Source organism: Ciona robusta, chromosome 14, assembly GCF_009617815.1.
Source record: "Ciona robusta chromosome 14, ASM961781v2".
Lineage (NCBI taxonomy): Eukaryota > Metazoa > Chordata > Ascidiacea > Phlebobranchia > Cionidae > Ciona > Ciona robusta.
This window is the reverse complement of record NC_143248.1, coordinates 5,571,988-5,597,046: the sequence shown is the minus strand read 5'-3', so window position 1 is coordinate 5,597,046 and position 25,059 is coordinate 5,571,988. Positions and strand designations below refer to the sequence as shown.

General features: G+C 37.3%; 5 protein-coding genes across 5 annotated transcripts; 3 read left to right on the top strand and 2 right to left on the bottom strand.

The window, feature by feature from the left end:
- The first annotated feature begins 118 nt into the window (after positions 1-118).
- LOC149725364 (mitochondrial fission 1 protein-like) lies at positions 119-1,613 on the top strand. Its single transcript, XM_089892446.1, has one exon. It carries the CDS (start codon positions 160-162, stop codon positions 616-618), a length of 459 nt encoding a protein of 152 aa, XP_089748572.1. The 5' UTR covers positions 119-159; the 3' UTR covers positions 619-1,613.
- LOC149725363 (uncharacterized) lies at positions 1,589-10,189 on the top strand. Its single transcript, XM_089892422.1, has 12 exons — positions 1,589-1,731; positions 2,278-2,421; positions 2,719-2,921; positions 4,349-5,152; positions 5,470-5,531; positions 5,835-5,977; positions 6,284-6,427; positions 6,673-6,859; positions 7,432-7,509; positions 7,701-7,769; positions 8,064-8,141; positions 9,316-10,189. Exons 1-12 carry the CDS (start codon positions 1,651-1,653, stop codon positions 9,450-9,452), a joined length of 2,130 nt encoding a protein of 709 aa, XP_089748548.1. The 5' UTR covers positions 1,589-1,650; the 3' UTR covers positions 9,453-10,189.
- A 396-nt stretch (positions 10,190-10,585) lies between these two features.
- On the bottom strand, positions 10,586-11,416 carry LOC149725362 (COMM domain-containing protein 3-like). Its single transcript, XM_089892439.1, has one exon. The coding sequence runs from the start codon at positions 11,414-11,416 to the stop codon at positions 10,742-10,744; it is 675 nt and encodes a 224-aa protein (XP_089748565.1). The 3' UTR covers positions 10,586-10,741.
- On the bottom strand, positions 10,586-12,203 carry LOC149725361 (ubiquitin-like protein ATG12). Its single transcript, XM_089892450.1, has one exon. It carries the CDS (start codon positions 12,073-12,075, stop codon positions 11,770-11,772), a length of 306 nt encoding a protein of 101 aa, XP_089748576.1. The 5' UTR covers positions 12,076-12,203; the 3' UTR covers positions 10,586-11,769.
- A 244-nt stretch (positions 12,204-12,447) lies between these two features.
- Positions 12,448-24,940, top strand: LOC149725360 (PAN2-PAN3 deadenylation complex subunit pan3-like). The gene is made up of 18 exons (XM_089892420.1): positions 12,448-12,707; positions 13,229-13,405; positions 13,917-13,985; positions 14,474-14,649; positions 15,165-15,306; positions 15,891-16,031; positions 16,947-17,102; positions 19,325-19,425; positions 19,888-20,050; positions 20,635-20,793; positions 21,198-21,314; positions 21,423-21,545; positions 22,007-22,136; positions 22,348-22,462; positions 23,019-23,131; positions 23,478-23,607; positions 23,821-24,024; positions 24,204-24,940. The coding sequence occupies exons 1-18, from the start codon at positions 12,665-12,667 to the stop codon at positions 24,336-24,338; spliced, it is 2,394 nt and encodes a 797-aa protein (XP_089748546.1). The 5' UTR covers positions 12,448-12,664; the 3' UTR covers positions 24,339-24,940.
- Positions 24,941-25,059: the final 119 nt, after the last annotated feature.

Sequence of the window (25,059 nt, the reverse complement as noted above, 5' to 3'; positions counted from 1 at the left end):
TGCATTTAAAAAGAAGATTTTTGTAACAGAAACAGAATCTTGAACTTTAGCCGACCATAAAACTTTCGAAGTAAAATTGTTAAATTTGTGTCGAAGTTTTAAGATTTTGGTCTTTTGTGAATTTTCTTCAACAAGCTGTTTGTTGGAGATTGTGACATCATGGAGGGCATTCTGAGCTCAGCTATTGATCCACAGGAGATTATGAAGTTTGAGAAGAAATACAAGAAAGAAGAAGTGATGGGACAAGTGTCTTCAACCACTGCGTTTGAATACGCGTGGTGTCTTATAAGAAGCAGGTATTCAGATGACTGGAAACAAGGCTTCTCTCTATTAAAGAAACTTTACGAGAAAGAAAGAGATGGGCAAGCCAAGAGAGATTATTTATATTACATGGCAGTTGCTAAATATCGCTTAAAGGAATATGAAGAAGCATTAAAATTCTGTGATGCTATTTTAAAAGTTGAGCCCAAGAACCATCAAGTCAAAGAATTGAAAGAAATTATTAATAGAAAGATGAAAGGAGAAGGGTTACTGGGGATGGCTATGATTGGGGGGGCGGGGCTCGTGGTTGGGTTGGGTGTGGCTGTTATTGCTGCAGTTGCTGCTACAAGAAAATAGTTTTTGTTCCATTTTTCAAGAATTTTTTAAGGAAATTTGTCAGAAATTTAAAAAACTTTTTACGCAAAGCTATGACCTTTCAATGTTACTGACTGTTATAACCATTGGAAAACAAAACCAAAAAAATGATGCCGGCGAATGAAAAATCTTTTCCATAACTAAATTTGTAAACCCATAGAAAATGCAATGAATGTGTTGGTATAATTGTCACTGTCGTTATATAAATGATCCAGGGCTACTAAATGTTAAATAGGATCTTAATTAACCTTATTGCATCCCAAGGATACTGTTAGTCTGTTACTATAGTTTATGTCTTTGTGTTTTATTAATTTACATTTATTTGAATTGTCTTACTATTGCTATATTGTATGTTATTGCTATTATAATTGAAAAACTTCCACCATTTAGAAAATAACTGTTTATGTTTCTTCATTAACATTTTCTCCTAACGTTTTTTCTCTCTATTAACTTTTTTCCGTTTTTCTCCCATAGTGAACTGCGGAATACCTATTAATGTATAATGTCAGTTTAAAAGAGTTTTTCTGTTTTAATGCCTGACTTAGCAATGTGAACCAATATAAGTAATCTGTGTTAAAATAATAACAAGAAGTTGATGTAAAATATTTGCCCCACCATTTTCAATCTTGTGCTTTCCATCTTTTTAACTCACTCTTGGAATCCTATATTTGTTTGTGGTCCTAGATGTTTCCCGTGATATTTTATAATTGTACATAACACACACATATATATAACTTTTTCATAAAGTATGGTTATTAAGTTTTGCAGCACCTATATACATTACACATCCAGTTTGAATGCAAAGTGTTAAGTAATGGTTATTATCATGTTATGTAATTATTAAGTACAACAGCCATGCTGTTAAGAGGATTATGTTTGTAACATGTTTTCTTGATGTGCAATACCTAATCTTCTGCATATGTTTGCTAATGCTGCTTCATTAGCATAATGTATTATAATGAGAAGTTATGTTTAAGGTGGAGGAACATAATGTAGGGGTGATTGTGTTTCAATATGAATGGTTATGAGGTTGTTACACGTATTGGGAAGGGTTCAAGCGGAGATGTTTATCTTGCAAGGAGCTCAAAAATCAAGGTATGTATGTTGTATTATATCTATTATTATGTATGTATTGTGTAAGTGCATCATGTGTGTCTGGTGTATAAGAAGACACCCATGTTATAACCCGACAGTGAGCATGGGGTGTATGAATACACCATGTGTGTCTGGTGTATAAGAAGACACCCATGTTATAACTGAACAGTGAGCGTGAGGTGTATGAACACACCATGTGTGTCTGGTGTATAAGAAGACACTCATGTTATAATTCGACAGTGAGCATGGGGTGTATGAATACACCATGTGTGTCTGGTGTATAAGAAGACACCCATGTTATAACTGAACAGTGAGCATGAGGTGTATGAATACACCATGTGTGTCTGATGTATAAGAAGACACCCATGTTATAACTCGACAGTGAGCATGAGGTGTTTGAATACACCATGTGTGTCTGGTGTTTAAGAAGAGACCCATGTTATAACTTGACAGTGAGCATGAGGTGTATGAACACACCATGTGTGTCTGGTGTATAAAAAACACCTATGTTATAACTCAACAGTGAGCACGAGGTTTTTTTCTCAGAAACTCGTTGCAATAAAAAAGATTGAAATCAATGAAGCACGTCGCTCTCGATCACGAAAAGCAGTGGTGCGCGAAGCAGACATATTACGGACGCTGGATAATTACCATATCGTGAAATGCTATGAATGGTTTATGGACTTGAAGGTTTGTGGACAACTTAGTTGTAGCATGGAAGTGGATTGTCCTTAAAATATACCCAATATCAACAACAGTATTATAACTGTATTTTTCTATTTGTTTACATTAACAAAGGTCAGAATAATATGCAAAAAATCAAACTGTAGAATAAAGTCATAGACAAGTTCGAAAATCTTCCTGGTATTTTTATTATGATCTTAAAGTTTTGTAAATCCTTTCCAGATTTATAATATGCACGTCACCTACAGCGTATATATAAGTACTCTTGAAAATACTCTATATACAATCACTATATAAATACAGGGCCATCACATGAACATGGTGTTGGAATATTGCAATGGTGGGACATTACAAGACCGCATACTTAGTGCCCAGCAATCCAAAACCATGTTTGAACCAGCCACTATATTAACATGGACAACACAAATCACATCAGCAGTTAAATATATTCATGAGCGGAGGATTCTGCATCGAGATTTAAAATCAGAGAATGTTTTCCTTGTTAAGTGAGTAACTTAATACAAATGCAACGAATTTATGCAACTTATTTATCCTCACATGGCAACGACAGTCGTCATAACACGAGTGTTCTGTTTTATACACCTCGTTCTGGCTTATGAGTTACCACGTATGTAACTTTGTGGGTGATTTTTGGTTTTGTTGGTTAATTATTTTTAATACGACTAATAATTTTGGTTTGCCCATTATATTATTTCAATGTTTTATAAACCTGATGGAAGTTGTAGAGAGTGGATTTTGAGCGCCGAACTATATTATAACCCGCTTTGCTGGATCCATGATATCCTATGTTGACACTTCCCACTATGACATCACAATAGCAGCTGGGGGTTCAACCATTGTTATGTCACACAATAGAATCAATTGTTGGAATGTTATCTTCGTGTTTATGTTTGGAAGAATAATGATTATGTTTCATAGTAAACTGGATAATTATGTGGGTTGGGGTGTTTTCTATAGGCTATTACTTATCATACAGATTTGATGTTTACGCTATTAAAGATTCTAATCGCTGTTGTAAGTGAAGTAGGTGCCAAACAAATGTTCCTGAGCCATATTTATAAACTGTATAATAACTACTGGCTCATAGAATACATGCATCACCCACAAAAGCCAAAAGTCAGGGATAAAACCAAAAACATTACTGTGACACAAACTGTTTCATAGTTAACTATACAACTATGTGGTGTGGGGTGCATACATTGCATGGGCCAGTAGTTATCATGCTTTGGCGACACACACTAAGATTCAGGGCAGAAGTTTGTTTATCACCATAAAACAAATTTAACCAAAGAAATGGAAAGAATGAGACCTTTGGCAAGAAAAACATAGTTATATCTAGGGATGCACATTACAGAATTTCGAATCTTTGAGATTCGAATCCTTTTGTATTCGAATCTAATTAAGGGATTCGGTATTCTGTTTAATGACGTCATCACACGTCATCTCATACACTAAATTAACAATTTTTGAAATTTAATAATTAAAAAAAAAAAATTTTGTGTTTGTGGGACTTTCGAGAGTAAACGTTTTACAATGTCTTTTCATAGCCTGCTATACGTTTCATGACGCAAAAACTACCCAATAGTACAATTTTTGATAATTTTACAGCTCATGACCCAACAAGGCTGCTATGAAAGAGTCAATAAACTGACTTATGTGGGTAAAATTATTTTTTCCTATAAATACAAAAAGATTCGAAATTCTAGATTCGGAATTCTAGATTCGAAATAAAGTATTCTAGGATATCCTAGAATACCTAATTATTCTGTAATGTGCATCCCTAGTTATATCCAATCATAATAATAAACAATAAATTTTATTGTGTAAAAGGCACAGCAATCGCACAAAATGTAGGTTTGCCAAATGCTTAAAATAAAATGGATTTATTTTTTTAATATTTTAATGTTTATAGAAATGACGACGTGGTGAAACTTGGAGACTTTGGAATCTCCAAAGAAATTGACCACACCCTTGATAAAGCGAGCACCTGCGTTGGAACTCCTTGCTATCTAAGCCCAGAGTTGTGCCAGGATATTCCATACAGCTTTAAATCAGACATTTGGGCGCTTGGGTGCCTCTTGTTCGAGATGTGCGCACTTGCACCAGCGTTTGATGCGGCAAACCTGATCAGTCTTTTCTATAAAATCGTAAACGGGAAATACGCTGACTTACCCCCTAATTGCTCTCCTGAATTAAAAGCACTTGTCTGCCAAATACTGAACAAAAACCCAGAGGATCGTCCTACTGCAGCCCAGTTACTAAAACTACCCATCCTACTGCAGTACGCGGATAAAATACGAACTCAAACACCTGAGCCCTCAGCTGAGGGGAACGTTAATGTAAAAAAGGTTGAGAACCACACCGAACTTGACTTTGACATGGATGATTTGGATGCTCTGTTAAAAGCAAGTGAGGAATCTATACAGAAGTCTCCGTCCCCTGAAATAGTGAACACGGCGCGATCGATATCCGTTCACGCAACTTACACGAACGATATTGACGGCGAAAACGAAAACGATCGGCCGCAAACGTGTCCGCACTCAGCCGTCCGTCGCGTGGAGCCGAACATGACAGATACCGTGGCAACCTGGTCAGGGTACGGTGACCGTGGCTCGCGCCACGCCAGCGGTCGTTACCACTCGCTGTCAAGTTCGAGTGACGATAATTCAGATTTTAATTCGAACCAGTTTAAACGGAACAGAAATATTCATCATAGGTAATAGGGGGTTATTATATGAATGTAACGTGTAATGTTTGGGGTAAATGGGGATACTATAAGTCTATAACTAAAACTTGAATAAATAAATGTAACTTCTAATATAATCTATTAGGGGTAGATGGGAATATCTTATTAATAAATACTATGATTGTAATTTAAATGATTGTATGTAACCTGTTTATCTGTGCACGGCGAGGCAAAAACAGTCATTTCAACACCTGTGTTCTGACTGTTCCATACACCTTGTGCCTGCTTTTGAGTTATCACGTATGTAAAGTTATGGTTGATTATTCAATGCTGTTACTATATTACAGATCATATTCTTCGGATGAGTTTTCCTCGAGTTCTGATGATGAACTGAACACTTCAAGGAAAGGTGATTCTACTTAACTATAAACTTACATGGACGGCTTTCTTATAGCACGGTCTTCCATTACATAAGTCACAAGCCATGGCATCAAACTGTATAATTGCAGCAATAGCAGAGTAAGTTAGACAAGCATTTATGTGGAACATATTCAAGGTTATTGCCAAATTCAAAAGAAATATAAACTATTTTAATGTTTGCTAATTAATCTAGTGCAGAAAATGCTGGGGCCTGCCCACCCTGCGACTGCAGGTTTGGTGCCTATGCCCCTAGCAAAAGCTCTTTATGTTGCAATATATATATCTTGTCCAGCAAACGACGATGAAATACCCGAGATGATTGAGGTTTGCGAGGACATAGAAACATCATTAAACTCGCCCAAGAAAGTAAAAGAATCGAAACCAGTGGGGCGGAACTTACCAGGAAGTGCGTGGCTACAATCTAAACGAGCGCAGGTTAATATAAATGGGTTGTTATTATATTCTAAAATTATGTTAAGCCACACGTGTATGCTCACTGTGGAAATTATATTTTCATATAAACTTGTGCTTATGTTACTTATTTATATTGTTCTGTGGCAACAACAGTTATAACATGGGTGTCCTGTTTCATACACCTCATGCTCTCTTACAAGTTACTACGTATGTAACTTATTTATCCTCGCATGGCGGGGCAACAACATTTGTTGTTACACAAGTGTTCTGTTTCATGTACCGCGTGCCCTCTTACCAATTACCGTATTATAATGATATACATCCAAGGTTCTTCGATTAAAACAAGAGCAAGAGCATCACCCAGTGGTGATAAGTAGAGTTCAACGACGACCAAGTGATTGTAGTAACCATAGTAACCAGGATAAGCGACCAACCGTGAAAGTGACGTCACGAGCGAGTCCGGAGATGCAGGTGATGTAACAATGGTGTTTACTGTATAACAATAGGTCTGCTTTATCGGAGTGTACTATAGCTAGGCAGTGGTCTAGTTCTAGCAGTACACTGATATTGCAGTAATAAAACTACATCTCAGGTCTCAGCATACTTTGGCTGTGCCCAATTGTATAAGCACATACCTGAGTAAAAGCTAGTTTAGATGTAAAACATATAATGTGACTCCTGTTTTAAAAGATGCCACCCTTAATATTATGTTACAGGTGACGAAGATCAGAAAGCAGAGACTTCCCGGCAGCTCCTGGTTAAAGAGGAGTTCCGAGAGCAGTTCTGATGATGTGATCCTTGGCGATCCCGCATCCAAGCAGGAGGATGGGAGGACAAGGAGGAAGAAGCTCCCAGGAAGTGGTTGGTTGTTGGGGAAGAGCAAACAGGAGGTTATCGCAAGGAGTAAGTTGGATGGGAGCGGAATAATGATAATAACGACAAAGCTGGGGTGTTATCTGACTTTTAATTTAGATCACAGCTTTTTAATCAGTTTGCTGCAACATACTGATTGTAAAAAGGTCAAGGTGTTCAGTGAAACTTTTTAATAATTAAAAATAATGTATAAAAAAATGTTGGAATAAAGTGTTTTATGGGTTTAGGGAAATGGTGACTTTTGTAGCTGCATTTTTTCAATGGTTATACTTTAGAAAAAATAATGATTAAATCAGGGCTATTGTTACCCATTCTAATCCTGTTATCACAAGGGGAAATGGGAATAATGATGGTAATAAGGACTTTTAATTGAGATCACGGTTTTCCAATCAGTTTGCTGCAGGATGCTGATTGTATGAACATCAAAGTGTGCAGCGATACCTTCAATGATTTACAAAAAAATGTTAAAACGAGGGTATTGTAAGTTGGGGTGTCTTTTGGTAGATTTGTGTGATGGAGAAAATTATGAATCAACCAGGGACTATGGGTATTCTCCCTAATCCTGTATAAGTCCACCTAATCATATCAACTTTCAATTTCAGGTTCAGGTAAGAAACCAAACACCCAGAAGAATTTGGTTCTTGAAAGTTTCAGCAGCAACAATGAAAGTAGTTCACCAGGTAAGTTGGTTGGCTATCAGTGGTTTAAACATGATAACAATGGCCTTTTATACTTTTCTATGTATTTTTATCCGTGACATGCTTTAACAACCTTTTTTTAATGTTATTCGAACGGATAAGCAAATTTGTCTTTTGATCATTGGGTGGGTTTTGAATCGGCATTGTTACATCACACATAACATTATTTTTAGATAAAAACTATTCAAGTGATGTTGAATACCCTGACGATTTTGAAGATTATGACGATGATTTTGATCCAGGTTGGTATGTGTGTTGTATACAGCTATCAGTGTATGTGGTGTTATGTATGGCTTGGTAGTGAGCATGAGGTGTATGTAACTATGAATGGTGTACAACACCTGTGTATTAAATCCATTGGTTTCCCACCCAGAGAATAAACTTAAAAGTATTCCAACTCACAAGGTATAAAACCACCATGTATGTTGTGCATTGCGACACCATGTTTTAGACTTTGGAGTTATACCATGTTGTCTTATAACTTATGCATTATAAACAGATGGTATACCCATTAAGTTACCTCAACATTACTTTAGATGATGATGATCTTGACACAACACGAACGTTAACAAGTCGCGTCTCTTCCCTCGAACTTGTTAAACAAGGATGTATCGGTAACTATTATATTTTTTATGCTAAGGTGAAATGGAATTTTTTAGTTCAAAGCTCGATGCTGCCACCATTGTGGGCATCATTGGGCAAGACACTTAACGTCAATTAATCCAACCCAGTGGTCACTAACGGGTTGTCCAAATTATCAGCCATACAGAAAACAGTCACCCACAAATTTACATAAGTTGTAACTGTTAAGTGGGCACGAGGTGTATGAAACAGAACACGCGTGTTATAACAACTGTCGTTGTCCCTCCATGCGAAGATAAATAAGTTACATACGTGGTAACTTATGTGGGGTAAGATGGATATCTTATGTTACATACGTGGTAACTTGTAAGCTGGCGCGTGGTGTCTAAAACAGAACACCTGTGTTATAACGGCTTCCGTTTTCCGGCAACGTGAGGATAAAGTAAGTTACATTCATTCATTCATTTATCCATGAAAACCCACATATGTTAAATGACGGCAGCGTGGCGCAATAGTTAGCGCGCATGCCAAGAGCTTCGGGTTCGAAGTCTCTTTTTACTTTTATGGTATATGCATTTGGCAAAACACTTAAAACAGTAATAAGTCAGTCGACACACACACATGTGGTTTGACAGGGAGTATAAGGTATGCAGCGGGGTGGGGGAGATGGGACACCTTTAGCACATAATTTCCAAATATCCTGATCGTATTTTTAACAATTAACAACAGTCCATGGAAGTCGTTGGGATATAATTTAATAATTCTTTGAATATTCTTTGTTTACTATTAAATGCTACGAGAAAATGGAACGAAAAGGTGTCCCATATTCCCCCACCTTTTATATATGTACACGCTGCAGCAACAAATCCTCATAATTGGAAACTAATCGATCGAAAAATAGATTGATTTGATTCATACACGCCAGATTACGACCATAAAGCACAATACACGTCAAACAAGCAATAATTGCACTATGACTGTTCAATTAATTATATGAAATGACTGTAGTTGTGTTATAATGACCTGTGTTATAATGACTGTAGTTGCCCCGCCATGCGAGGATAAATAAGTTACACACATGGTAAGTTGTAAGCGAGGACGAGGTGTATGAAACAGAACACGCGTGTTATAACAACTGTCGTTGCCCCGCCATGCGAGGATAAATAAACTACATTCATTCATTTTAAAGCTCACTGTTTATTCCAGACACCGTGGGTGCAGACACTTACCACCAACTCAGTGAGATGTTCAGCAGAGGTTTCAGTATTGGGGAGGTTTATGATAAATATAAACATAAAGTTGACTTTGAAACACTGGAGACTTGCTACCTTCTACTTAACTAAGCATGGTGCTTATCCATTAATAAGGTGTACACCATGATGTAATCCATGAATCCTAGATGTATCTGAATATATTGTACAACTTTTAGACATACTTTCTGCAAATGCAGCACAAAATTTACCTTCAAAATGTTTTTCCGTATTTTTTACAATTTTTAATATTTTATGAAGTGTATAAGGTTATACATCTATTATATGTCATACAAGTTACCATAGGCGCCAACTTTTAGGAATTCCAGGGTGGACAATGATAGTAAAGCACACAATCCATTGAAATTTCAACCTATTATTTGTAATGTTTACTAATGTAGGGTTTATTATATTATTTTGTTGTATTATTATTGCTGTAATGCAGATATGTGTTGCACAACACAACTATTTCTATTCATTTTCCTACACTGTTGCATTGGGATGATAATTTTATCAATTAAAGTGACAAAAATGGTCTGTAATATGGTATGTACTTATGTAATGTTGTAAGCTTAAGTGATTATAAGCAATTTATTTCATATATTTGATCTGTATACCTTAGTAATAGTAGATTCATATAATTAGCTGTTGATATTTACTGTGAATATTCCTGTGTTTGCGCCAGCAATACCTGTATGATTTACCAGATTTATAAGATTTCTATGAGAGCATGGCACTGTGTGAAAACTAAATCTTCCTTTTTGAGCAAAATTGTTTCCCTGCCTTGGTTGTTTCATGCAGTGGCTTCAAATAAACAATCCAGACATTAATTTCAGGTTGTTCTTATGACAGCAGTGGCATAATAGTGAATGTAACTTAATTTATCTTCAGTGGGTGGACATCGAAAGCCTTATAACACGAGTGTTCTGTTTCATACACCTCGTGCCTGCTTACATGTTACCATGTATGTAACTTTGTGGGTGATTATTCCTGTATGGATGACAATTTGTGACAACTGGGTTGTATCTTGTGCAAGGGCATCATGGTAAAGGCGTTAGACCTCAAATCTGGTGTATTTTGGTCATGATGTGAATACCCAACCACTGAGCCATTGCACCAGACTGATGACACATACATAGCATGGAGAAATATTTTAAGTTCGGCTATTTGTTGTGCGTTATATTTTGTATCATAACGCACAACACTGCGAAACAGAACACTCAGGGTTTAACATTAAATTTAAAAATGCTTGTAATTTAATATGGCAAATATTCAAAACTTAAAAATCAATCTTTAATTCTCACTATATTTTACAAGGATATTGCACATGAATGATGATATGTTGAATAACTGAGTTTATACATCACATAAACATTGAGAGATCACACTTGACTTGCTCTCTCCAATGCTTTACACGCCTCTCTAAGTTTGCTAACCAAATCTTGAAGTTCTTCTTTGGAGCAATGGAACTCCACTGGTTCATTTGAAGAATTCTCTTTCAGCGAGATTGTATATTTAAGTTCGTTCACTTTATGAAGACTGCTGTTCTTTAGGTTGTAATCCAACCTCCATTTAACATCAACCAAGGTCGGTAGTTGGATTCCTATGTTTCCTAAATGTTCGCGAATCTTGGATCGATTCTCGTTAAAAACAGAAACAAAACTTTCTTTTTTCGAGGATGAGAAATTGCAATCGTCAAGCACAAGATTAAGTTGATCTTCATCAATGTCGAGCTTCCCCGCCTCCAGGAACAAACACATCACTCCAGTGAAGACCTCCATTAACGCTCTTTGATCTACACTTGCACAGATCTTCCCACCAGGATGATCAGCCTCTCCACCCAAGATCACAGAACATGCATCCGGTATCAGAGCATTAAACGCATCATCAGATATGACATCATCATCACCACAGAGCCTTAACGCTCTCAGGTTATCAGCAGATAAAATATCCATGACTCTAAAACCTAGAACCTGGTAGTTTATAAATAGAATAAAGTATCGCGCAAGCAAAAGAACTGCCATGTTAGCATGTTCAGTAGGCATTAGTTTTAGCATTTGCAATAAATAATAAACTATTTGACCTTGTATGGTGGGAAACAGCTGTCGTTTTAACACAGGTGTTCTGTTTCATACACCTCATGCTCGCTTCAAGGTAAACCCAAAGCATCAAACAGTGAAACAGTGTGACTGTTACGTATTGGCCATAAGTGTAAATGAACTGTAACATTTATAACCGTAAGGATGTTAAATTCATCATATAATACAAGTTTGTAACTTGCATATGATATGATATATTTGCACAATATTTTTGTAGCTGAAATGTTGATAACCGTAACAGGTGAATGCACTTTAACTGGAACTACATTTTAAGAAGAAGAGTAAATCTACAAAAGTAAAGAAAATGTGTTTCAGCCCCACGCTTGTGTCTTAGCATAATGTAATACAAGTTTCCCGTCGCTCCCAAAGCATTCATACAAGGAACCAATGTCTCTATCGGGCGAGGGGGCGAACGCTTGATTGACGTATAAAAACAACGAATCAGAATCTTCACATTTTAAAAGTTTTCTCAGAAATCCGACGACCCATTCAACAGTCTTAGCAGAGTCCACCTGCCATTTCTTTTTCTTTAATATCGGCGCGTCTCCAGCAGGTCGGAGTAAAACGTCAACTTTCGTAGGTCTGTCGGTTTCGGTTTTAGCGTCTTCTTGGTCCATTTTACGCTATTTAACTGCTAATAGTTAAACATAACCTACATAAATGAATACAGTTGAGTTATCAGCAGTTCAGGCAGTACTTTATTGTAAGTATTATGAATAAGTAATACAGATATGTGCCTACAATGTATTCAGTTTATGCTTTCATACTCGTACATTGTACAGTTGGTACTTTGTAAACATTGTAAGTGTATGTCTTTGCAGGTAAAATGTTTAAATATTTAACCAATAAAATGACATTAATGGCGAATTAAGGTAATACCGCATTATTTTTAAGACAAAAAATGTTGTTTTTTGGCATAAACATAAAAACACCCCAAATAGTTTCCATAAGTTAAGATTTTTATGTGACTCGTTTTACATCGGTCATGGCTGAGTGATTTCACCATTCAGTGAAATTTTTTTTCGTCTTCGTTTATTTTTCAGTTTTGATTTTACCCCGAAATTACCCATGATTAAATGAAAACAATCTACAAATTGGATGACAGTACCTTAAAAATGACGTACACTTAGCAAACACACGATTTCTACAACAAAATAAGCGCAATATATTGTTCAACGCTGACCACAAGAAAGCTACGAAGTCAACATGGCAGGTTTTGCAACGAACGATTCTGCAATGTTTGACCAAAGTAAGTGGTTTGTTTATTTGTGTTGTTCTGCACAAATATACACAATTGCAAAAGTGTTGAATTCAGTTATAAATACAATTAATTTTGCAAACGTGTTAGGTTTATACAAATTTGCAAATATGACATTACTATTAAATATATATATATATATATGCTACTATTAAAAAAGTGTTTGGTTTTGACCCCCCTTAATGCCAACTTAAGAATTATGGGTAATACCCATGGTAAACTATACAACTATGCAAAGCGCATAAGTTCTTATTTTAAATATTATATCACTTCTGACTTCATCAAATTCTAATCAACAGTTATTTCAAACCTGGTTGGGCAAGGTATGCAGGCATGCAGGGCTACTTATTCATATTTATATCCCTTCTTATCCAGTAAAACTGTCACTTGTTCACATTTGGCATTTTACATATATGACAAATCTTTTTATATTAATGTCCCCCTGTCCCTTCTTATTCCTGTTTGATATTTGGCATACACAATAGAGCCTTTTATTGTCCCCTGTTATCCAGTAAACAGTGCATTGGTTGGAGATCTTCCATCTTTCGGGATTGCCAAGGAATCCAAGTTCCAACAGTTAATGCAACGTAACTCCAACTCCAACCCCAACCCCAACAGAACTATGGATGACATGAACACGTACGATACTTCATTGTCTGTGGAGGCGACTGCTTTCCAACCAACATCAGGTAGAAATGAATCGATGGACCTATATTTCCTTGCGCAACGAGGGTTATTATAACAAGGGTGCTCCGTTTCATACACCTCATGCCTGCATACATGTTACCGCATATGTAACTTATTTATTCTTGCATGGCGGGGCAACGACAGTCGTTATAACACGGGTGTTCTGTTTCGTACACCATGTTATCATTTCTGAGTTACCACATGTAACTTTGTGGGTGATAGTTCATGGAAATTGTAAAAGCAACTGCATTATAACCAACTTCAAGATAAACATTCAGCATTGTAAAGTGTCGCTGTATTGTAAGTGAAATGTTGGCCTAAAAAAATTTCTATATATAAGTGCATGCAAATAGGTTATGTTTTACCAATTATTACTAAATAATATCAGCACCCTGGGTTATGGGTTTCATGAAAAAGGGAAAACTATTAAACAAAGTGTTAAAGATTACTGATATCCATTCACAATAACTTGTAATATCTTATCTGATTATAATCTTGTTTAATCGGGAACAGCATCGGGAATGAACTCGTTTTCCAACATAATCAACTCATTTGAATCCTTGGATGTGTCAGCTTCTCAAAGTAAGCCACGATTTAAATATTTATAAGTAGTTGGGTATAAACATGTATAGAGACAAACAGAACAGATGGAAAATCTGGAAAACACTTTTGTATTCTGATTGTTAAGCTATATTTTAAAGATGAATATGTTGTATGCTTAATTCATACTTCATTCATTTTTGCTGTTGGCTCACTCTTTTATTTCAGTCTTTGTGTGTTTGGTATGTACATACTACATACATTGATGATCCCTTGCTGTAAGGCAGATGAAACATTAGGTTATAAAAGTAATGTTTTTATAACGAAGGAGGGTAGTCAGACCTAACCAGTAAATATCACAACCAATAAGTTAGATTTTTATGGGAATGTGCATCTAACTATCCCTGCCTCCCGACTTTTTAATTGCTTATGAGTACAGCATAACTATATAATAAGTATTTCCTTATTCTGTAGGAAGTATACCGAAGGAACCAATTTATATATTATGATTATATTTCCTTTATCTCCAGGAAGTGAGAATTGGAATGCATTAGGAAGCGTAAACCCAGCTGCACGGGAGTTCGTCCCGCGTAACATGTCGGCTCCAAACCTCAACCATGTACAACAGAACGGTGGCTTTAATATTCCAGAGTTCCTACCTAACCGAACCACAGCGAGGATCAACACACAGAATGGATTGCAACAGGTGTGTGTGTGGTGGTTTCTGGTTTAATTTATATGTTATCATGTAGTATTGTTTTCCTGGTTTAACTTGTGTGGATGTTTAAGGTTGGGTCGTGTCACTTATGTCTGGTACTTCGATTTATCATGTAGTATTGTTATATTCAGTTTTCTAGTTTAATTGGTTTCAACTGCCCATGCTTTTATGTGTAGTCTAGTTGTATTGGTTTTTGTTGGTGTTCGTGCCTTTTTTGTCTGCTTTGTTCCTTGCTTATGTCTGGCCTGCAACTGTATAACAGTAAACTAGAAGGAAGTATTTTCAAGTATATACATCTTAGAAATTTATATTTATATAAATATATAACATATTTATATAATGTATAAATAGGCTATACAATGTATTCAGTAGTTACATGAATTTAGCTTATTTATTCTTGCATATACTTAGTTTATTACAGTCATTATACCACCTGCGTTTTCCCATACACCTCATGCTCGCTTACAAATTACCCCAAATGTAACTGACACCAACCCCCACAGCCACAGCAATCTCCATACACCCCCCAACCTCCAAACAACCCATACACACAACTACCCAGCATACCAGGAGCCCATGGTGATGTAGCACCTCGTATGGGAGGTCCTCATACTTCATCGTCATCCATGGTGGAATATTTACCTGGTAAGTCAATGTTGGGTTTGTTATTCCAAGTTTGGTACAGTACATACTGACGGCACCTTGGTCAGTATGGCCCTGATGTGCCTTACTATACAGCCTCAACCACAGTGTGGTGCTGTACCCAAACCAGGGTTATTCAAAGTGTGTGCCAAGAACTTTCACTAATTACACATAATTAAGGTTTGATATGTGGATTTGTAAACAGATTGTTGGACCTCACCCATATAGAATAGAATGTGCATATACAATGTTGGGAAAATGGGTCAACTCTGGTCTAAATCCCAGGTTCCATGGCATGCCTCACTGTAGGACCTCACCCATATAGAATAGAATGTGCATATACATTGTTGGGGTAATGGGCCAACTCTGGTCTAAATCCTAGGTCCCATGGCATGCCTCACTGTAGGACCTCACCCATATAGAATAGAAGAATGTGCATATACAATGTTGGAGTAATGAACCAACTTCGATCTAAATCCCAGGTTCCATGGAATACCTTGGTGTAAGGCATCACCCATACAGAATAAAAACTGTATATGCACATTCTTTTCTTATGTATTTTAATTATTACAATCCTCTCCACACAGGCACCCATATGCCCTCCCCTGTACCAAGCCATGACCCTCGTTTATCCGTCTCATCTTCTGTCTTCACCTCACCACAGAACAATTCATCTACTTACTACACAGGGGATAGTAGCACTCCACTTACTGCAAGCTCAATGGGAGGTAGGGGTTTAAGTTACTGTGGCCATGGTGGTGCTAAAGGGTTATTACTACATGGTTGTTTGCAGTAAACATTAGTTTGAATAGTCTCCATATTATTTTCCCACAAGTTAAAATGAAGCTAAATTCGTTATAGTGTAATTATGTAATTTAAATTCATTTTGTATTAAATTTAGGGTTAGGTCACTACTTCACTATTTTATTACCATATATATATGTGTATATATGTTATAATCATGGGCTAAAAAAGGTCCAGTTTTGCGCAAACTGTTATTCCTGCTACACATTAGTATATCACTATGTAACTTGCATGCAAAAATTTCATGCTCTACATTATTATTTTCCTCTTTATATAACATATTGGCAACCCAGGCAAGAGACGACCAGCAGTCAAGGACTTGAGGGCTAGCTTCCGTTATATTGAAGATTATGTACAGCAATGGCTGAATAAGAAAGGGAAGAAGGAAGAAAAGAACGGTTAGAAGCAGTTTGAAACAGGGTTGTTAGGGAGTTATAATCTGTTTCTGTAAGGGTGAAGTGATGCAGTGAGGCAGGTCTAAGATTTATACCAGAGTTGGCTATTATCACAACATTGTATATGCACGTTCTGTTCTATATGGGTGAGGTCCTACAGTGAGGCATGCCATTGGACCTGAAATTTTGACCGTAGTTAGCTTATCACGCCAGTGTTAATATGTTAGCATCTACCAATAGTTAGCACTGGTGTGGCAGGCAAAGATTTTAAAGTTAAGGATGTTATTCTAAAAGCCACTCTTTGTCGGTCAATGTATGCTATATTAATAAAATACCTTTTTTTTTTGCTGAGGAACCAAACAAGTATATTCACATTAATCTCAGTAGTAGAAGTAACAGAATATATGATATCTATGTTTTGATTCATTAAGATATCTATGTTAGGGTTCTCGACACCTGGTACTTCGTCCCCGTTCCCACGGCAACCGATGGAGTCGTTAGCAACCAGCCATGCTACGCCTGAGCGCACATCTCCACTACTAACAAGAAGATTGGCCAATCACAGGTCCTCGCCAGCTATGGGTGCAAACATGATAATGGGTAAGCTGGTTTGTTTGTTCATGCAACAATTCCTCGCATGGTTGTTTTTTGCACTTTAGGTTTTTCTTAAAATAATTAAGCAACATAACCATGAATTTTAACCTGAAAATGTTTTTGTGTTTTATGACCGAATAAGCTGCTTGAACTTCATTTGATTTTTTACTTCCATGTGGTTTATTTATATGTCTTTGTTGCGTGGTAAATTGTGGTGAGGAACATTGTGTTAAAAAGGTCATTTGGGATATTTAGTTGCACTTGGATATTGGGGTTAAAATTAGGGATGTGCTGAAGTTGTAAAAGCTCGGGTTCGCCGAGCGCCGAGCTTCAACGAAAAGCTCGGCACGAGCCCGAGCCCGAGCACCTATGACGTCATCAAGGAGAAAGGCGTACGAGAACGCGTTCATATTCAGTCGAAAAGCGTCGCTAATTTAAATATTACAGAGCACGTGGTTTGCGGTTAAAAAGACGTCTCGTTTCGTAATTTCCAATAAAAAATAATTAATTAAAAAGTATTTATAACTTTTGCAGCCAGTGGTGCAACTAGCGCGTTCAAAAGGGGTCTGTCATACAGATAAAAAACAACGTTATCTCTAAAGCGAAATAAACGCTTTAGATATTGGTTTTGCACACTAATCTTTTTATTCTACTTTATGCGGTAAATTAGGACCAATATTACATTATGTATACTTAATTAGAAACGTATTTTTAATAAATGAAACATTGGTGTAAGTTTTACGCATGTCCATCGTGGATAATCTAACGATTATTTATGTCAGAATAACTTTAATAAACCATTACGATTGTTCCTTACAAACGAGATTGTTATAAAACAATCGTGTTTTATTCGCTTCCATACGATCTGTAGTTTGTGTATAATTTTTGTTTCTGATGATTAGTTTAAATGCAGGTAAATCGCGATTAGGTAAATTTTAATTGATACAAATATAAGAGCAAAGAGCGACGATATCAGTAAATTGGAACCAACAGAGATTGCGATATGATATTACATAGTATCGTCCCGGTCGAGCTTGGACAGAGGCCAAAAAACATCGTTTGATGGCACCGCACGAGAACCGGAGTTTCATTACGTCATTATTCACGAGAATAAGTTCACAACGATTGCTTCGTTTGTTAGGTGTAGAATGTATGCTACCGCATGCGTCTTCCTTTATATCCTACGCCGGCGCAGAGCGTAAAAATGTGACGCTGATACACGAGGTTTCGAACTTGTGGTTGGTTGGAAGTGGGAACATTCTTCCCGATTGTTATATTATGAAACGTCATAATTTATAGTTATGTTGTTATAGGACAAGTGACGTAACAATTAAATGAAACATGTTCCAATTGCCAGCGAAAGAAAGTAATATTGAATGCAACGCCTGTTTTAGCACTTTCTGTCTGGGTGCGTGTTTGCGGAAATGGGTCTGTCATTACAACAAAACAGCCCCCATGGTTGCAGCAGTTTATTTATTTCATTATAAAAAAGTTTAAGAGTTATTAGCTTTTTATTTAAAATCAGATACAGGAACATTGCGCGCTCGTGTAATTTGACACCGGCTGTAATTCCATACGGGCAATTTCACTAACGTTGCAATTCGTTACTTGCGAAAGAGCAAATTCACAACGAACGAAAAATAATTAAAAAGGAAGCTACGCTGACTGTTCTCGTTATCTTCTCTTAGTAGCTTCACTTTTTTTCATTTTCAGTATTTTTCGCTCTCGCGTGCAACATTATAGCAATAGCATATGAGGCTCGGCGCTCGGCCCAGATTTCAGCCGAGCGCCGAGCGTCAAAAAAGGAGACGCTCGGGCACGAGCTTTTGAGTTCGGGCTCGGCTCGGCACATCCCTAGTTAAAATAATAGTCGTCATTGAATTTAAAGTTAACAATTTAAACTCCTACCTATAGGCGCCCACATAAAAGGCTTCTATGAAACTATTTCAAAGCACCAGTTTCATAACTTTGTCAGCTTTAGTGCATCAACCGACAACCATATAGCGATAGGGAAATCTGGGGTTATGAGCCATTATACTAACGCTATATGGTTGACGCACTAAAGCTGACAAAGTTATGAAACTGGTGCTTTGAAAAAGTTTCATAGGAGCATTTTATGTAGGCACTAACTGCAGATCCCACATTTTTCTGCCACCCTCCCAATACATCTTACATGTATTCTATATCTTCCTAACCCTACACCCCAATTATCACCCCTATTACCCCAGATCTCCCCCCAACGGAAGACATAGCCCCACCAATGGCCCAGGAGAATGGGGGAACCACTTATTTCTTCACACAGAATACAACAAGGCCAAATTTACCTGTGGTAAGTTTACTTTAGATATACTAACATTTGGTATAAGTGTAACCAGTGGCCCAGCCAGGGGGGGTTTAGGGTGTCACGACCTCCCACCCCCGCTTTAAACCCCTCAAAAAAATTAAATAAAAAGACAGGTAAAAAAAATTGTTTTGAATTTTTTTTGATTAAAACCCCTATGAGTGTAACGCATGGTTTTTCTAACACTCTTTGGGATGGGACTATTTTAAAGTCCGCTCTAGAAATATATCAATATTTTGGGATAATGGGCTAACTGTGGCCTAAATCTTGTTTACGCCGTCATGCTTTGCCGTGGGACTTCACCTATGGAATATGTTACAAAATTAAGTCACTCGGCTTTAGAATGTATAATAGAACAGAAAAGTGTCAAACCAAACACATGGTTGCTTTTTATTACATATATTATTACATGTAACATGTAATAATTGAGATCTCTATGTCCCCCACTAGGTGATGCCCCCGTTCCACGTCTTCCCCGGCACACCACCCAACATTGAGTACATGTCACTTAAAGCCAACGCCCCCTCCTTTTTCATGGCTAATGAATTGAGACAAGCCATCTTACAGAAGCATGCGCTCACCATGCTAACTGTGGACACAGAGCAAGACCCAAGTAAGTATGAATATGATGACAACAGCAACACCATTGATGGCTTGAATAAATATTTTACAAAAAAAAACTGCAAAACATTGAACTTTCAAAATGTACAGTCCGGAAAAAATCCCTTAAAAAATATCTGTTGTAATAGGCAATAGCATCCTGGGTGTTGGGTGATGGGCCAACGCTGATTTCATTATCATGTTTCATAGCATGTTTCACTGTAGAACCCCACACATATAGAATAGAATGTGCATAAACAATGTTGGGGTAATGGGCCAACTTTGACCTAAATCCTATTACCCCAACACCCAGGATGCTACAACCCATTAGTGGTCACTGAGTTAAAGCAATGTCTGTTAAGTGTGTTGCTTAATGATGCGTATGCTGTCAATGGTAGCAGTATCAAGCATTAAACCTGGTATCTTTAATTTTTGATGCAAACACCTAACCACTGAGCTACAAACATTTATGGTGATAAGTTACTTACATTATATCAGTGTATGTTCGGTAGCAAATGCACTATTTAAACACAATATATTTGTCACAAATACAAGAATTGTTTAACATGCACCATTAACCCTGCTCATCCACCCCAGGTGTTCCAGCAGAAGTCGACAACTATCATAGTTTGTTTCCATTAGAAGCCACCCCTGAGAATCCACTACAGAAGTCAAGCACTTATGGTTTTGTAACTTCATGTTATAAAGCTATCAAGTACAAGGATGGTTTGCCCTATTGTTTAAGGAGGATTCATGGTTAGATTATATATAACATATGATTAAAATCCTAATGGGCCAATTATGATCTAAATCCTATGTCCTCTGGGACCTCTTTTATACAAAATATATGGTGAGGTATGGGCCCTTGGATATAGGCCAAACCTGACACAGTAAATATATAGAAAAGATCCTAAGACCGGGTGTAGGTCCTGCGAATTTCGCCAGAATTTGTGGATTAACCCAGTTATTGCATAAACCTAACTTAATGTTGTATTACTAAGTACTAGCATCATTAAATGTTACAAAACAACACTTTAGGCCAGAGTTGTCCCATTATCAATTACAGCATATACAACATGCTCACATACTAAATGGTTTATCGGTATAAGTGTTCCAAAAATCTTACAAAACTAGGCTTACATTTAGTTTGTTACTCCCAGGCTTTCGGCAAGTAAACGAGAAGTGCATGGTTCTTGTTGAAATGTGGAAGAAACTACAACACGCTAATGTTGTTCAACTGAGGGAGGTGTTTACTTCCAAAGCATTCGGTGAACATTGTAAGTGGAGCATTATAAGATATCTCTGTTTATATGGTTAAGTGCCGTGAGTATAAGGTATATGTTGATTGTTAATATATGTTACATCACACATACATGTACCCCCAGCTTTAATCTTCGCGCACGATTACCACGCTGGTGCAGAAACAATGATGTCACGACATTTCCAAAACCCCAACAATAATTACGCATCGAAGAAATGGAATGGTGGAACTGCAAGACAGAATGCAGGTTTGAACCGGTTTGTTCTGGTTTTCTGTGACTAATTTCAACTTGATCAGTCTGGTTTCAGCCAGTATTTTTAGTTATATGTCGGTCAGTGGACTCTGCCGTAAATCCAAGGTCTTATGGACCTCACCCATATAGAATAGAATGTACATATACAATGTTGGGGTAGTGGGCCAACTACGGCGTAAATTCCAGGTCCCAAGGCTTGCCTCACTGTAGGACTTCACCCATATAGAATAGAATGTGCATATACAATGTTGGGGTAATGGGCAAACTCTGGTCTAAATCCCAGGACCCATGGCGTGCCTCACTGTAGAACCTCACCCATATAGAATAGAATGTGAATATACAATGTTGGGGTAATGAGCCAACTCTGGTCTAAATCTTAGATCTACATAAAAGTTATTGAATGCAGCAGAATACATACTAATATAATCATGATTGTGTACAACCCATCTTTCCAGGCCTTCTCCCCGAAAGTTTAATATGGACGTACATAGTTCAGCTAACCTCTGCGTTACGTTGCATACACACAGCTGGTCTCGCTTGTAGAGTGGTGGACCCTACCAAGATCATTATCACGGATAAATCAAGGTACTAGGGGGTCACTTACTCACTTTGTAATGTATATAATTCATGATTATAGTTTTGTGGGGATTGTAACTTATATAAACACTAGTGAAAAGTGGTGCAGTGCAACCAATTCAAGGTTATACATGAACAGGAATATAGTTGTTTTTATGCTGGAATACTTTATATAATAAATGCACAACAGCATGATAACAACATTATATATTCACGATAGAGTTCGAATAAATGGAGTCGGAATATTTGATGTACTTGGTTACGATAACTCACATTCCAATCCACGCGCTCATATGCAACAATATCAACAGGAGGACATGGTGGCTCTCGGAAAGGTAGTGTGTGTAGTGGTGTTTATGTAACACTCACTCTTGTCTCATCTAACACTGAGGATGGTGCAGTTTCAGTTAATCAACTTTAACCATCCTCAGTGTTAAATGAGACAAGAGTGAGTGTTACAAGTCCCAAGCTTTATATACCAATCATATGTAAAGACAAGCTTCATGCTTGTAAGTATAACAAACTGGCCTTTATATTGCCAAGGATGTGGCCAAGTGGTAAGACTACTTACATCGAACCAAAATAACCGGGTTATATGCTCAATACTGTGTCCTTACGCAAAACTCTTATCAGCAATTAATCCAACCCAGTGGTCACTAATGGGTTGTCTAAATTCTCAGCCATGCAGAAAACAATCAGTCAATCACCCACAAAGTTACATACGTGGTAACTGGTAAGTGGCATGAGGTGTATAAAACGGAAAACCCGTGTTATAACAACTGTCGTTGCCCTACCATGCGAGGATAAATAGGTTGCATATGTCGTAACTCGAAAGCAGGCACAAAGTGTATGAAACAGAATATTTAGTAATAAAGTCTCATTACATCACAGGTGGTTCTAGCATTGGCTTGCAACTCAGTGAGTTCGATACAAAGAGACAATCTTCCCAAATCTATTGAACTTGTTGTGATGAATTATTCCAATGATTTAAAGAATCTTATTATGTGGGTTGGTTTGTATAAAGGTCATGCAGTTATGGGGTAAATAGGCTTATGTATCTGATCCCCAGGTGTGGCTCACTGTTGGACTTCACCCATATAGAATACAGCATGTTGTATTCTATATAGGTGAGGTACTATATCAAAACGTACCATGGGACCTGGGATTTAGGCCAGGATTGGCTGAATAACATAACATACAATTTTGCTAAACCTTATCACACAGTTTTTGGATAATTTTGTCAAAAGTTGCTTTATTTAGAAACACTTCACCAGCACTATCTAAACTTCAGTATTTTCAATGCTTGTATAACTGCCACGTTAACAGACATAATACTTATGTTCTACCAAGGTACCTCCTCACTCCACAACAACGCCCACATAATGTTAACGACATAATGCCAATGATTGGTGCGAGGTTCTACACCCAGCTTGATGCTGCGTTATTGAGATGCGATGTTATTGAGAATGAAATGGCCAAGGTTTGTATACCTCATGCTTATTGTCCACTTTTAACACCTCATGCTGACTGTCAAGTTTAATATAACCCTCCAAAAAGCTCACAAAGTTACATACATGGTAACTTGTAAGCAGGCACGAGGTGTATGAAACAGAACACCTGTGTTATAACGGCTGTAGTTGCCCGCCATGCGAGGATAAATAAGTTAAACTCATCTGCATCATACGATCACCAGGAGGTGGAAAACGGTCGTTTGTTCCGGATGTTGTCGAAGCTCGGCGTGATCAACGAGCGACCGGAGTTTGGGATGGAGGCGACTTGGTCAGAGACGGGGGATCGCTATCTTCTTAAACTCTTCCGTGATCATCTTTTCCATCAAGTCACAGAGACGGGGGCTCCATGGGTTGATATGGCGCATATTGTGCAGTGTTTGAATAAGGTATGTGGTGTATTAATGTGTTCTACATGGGTGAGGTCCTATGTGGCATGCTATGGGACCTTTGCTTTAGGCCAGAGTTTGTGTATGAAACAGAACAACTGTATTCATAAAGACTGTCAGTGCCCCGCCATGCGTGGTTAAATAAGTTACATTTTCATTCAAACCAATTTATTTTCCAGCTTGACGCTGGAGTTCCAGAGAAACTTTGCCTCATGTCCCGTGACGAGCAGAACGTGCTCGTTGTCTCGTACGCAGAGCTCAAAAAAGCTTTCGAAAAATGTTTTCAGGAACTTACAAACGCTAGCGTTGCGTAGCCTCTCGTGCCTTGACTTGGGCATGTACCTTAATGGTTAAGGTGGCTATGATGTTACTAGGTCTATAAGGTTTTAATACAGGGCTAGCTCCCCCCGAGTTTGGTATAAAAGAGAATTGTTTTACCTTTTTACATCTCATTATAATACCAGGAAAGTGGGAAGTATTGTTGGATAATTTAATTAGTTTTAACTTTTGAATGAAATGCTAGGATGGTACACACTACTGCCGACTGCTGTCAAACTGCCAACACAATGTACAAGCAGTGGAAAATTGCAGGGAATTAATATGCACCTTTAACTGATTGTATTTTTTTACAAAACGATTCCCATTCTGTGCAATACACATGCTTGCTGAAAAGAAAAATATATAAAATCGGTTGAATCATGATAAAAATATCAAAAGTTAAACTTGTTGTGCAGAATTTCAAAACATTCAAAATATTTCTTACTGTTCTTGTATTGAAACTTTTTTTGTTGGACTTGAACTTCTGGGATGTTTTTATACCATGTTTGTTTCATGACATTTGTGTTTCGCTGGTGTCGACTACTATTGCGACTATTGGTTTGCAATATGTAATAAAATAAAGTTGTGTAAAAGTAGATTTGTTTGTTTACTGTACATTCTATGAATGAATGATATTTATTTTGTTTCTTCGGTCATGATAACGACCAGGGGTGGCTATGTTCCAGTGTGTCTTGTAAAAAAGTACTGAATCGTAAC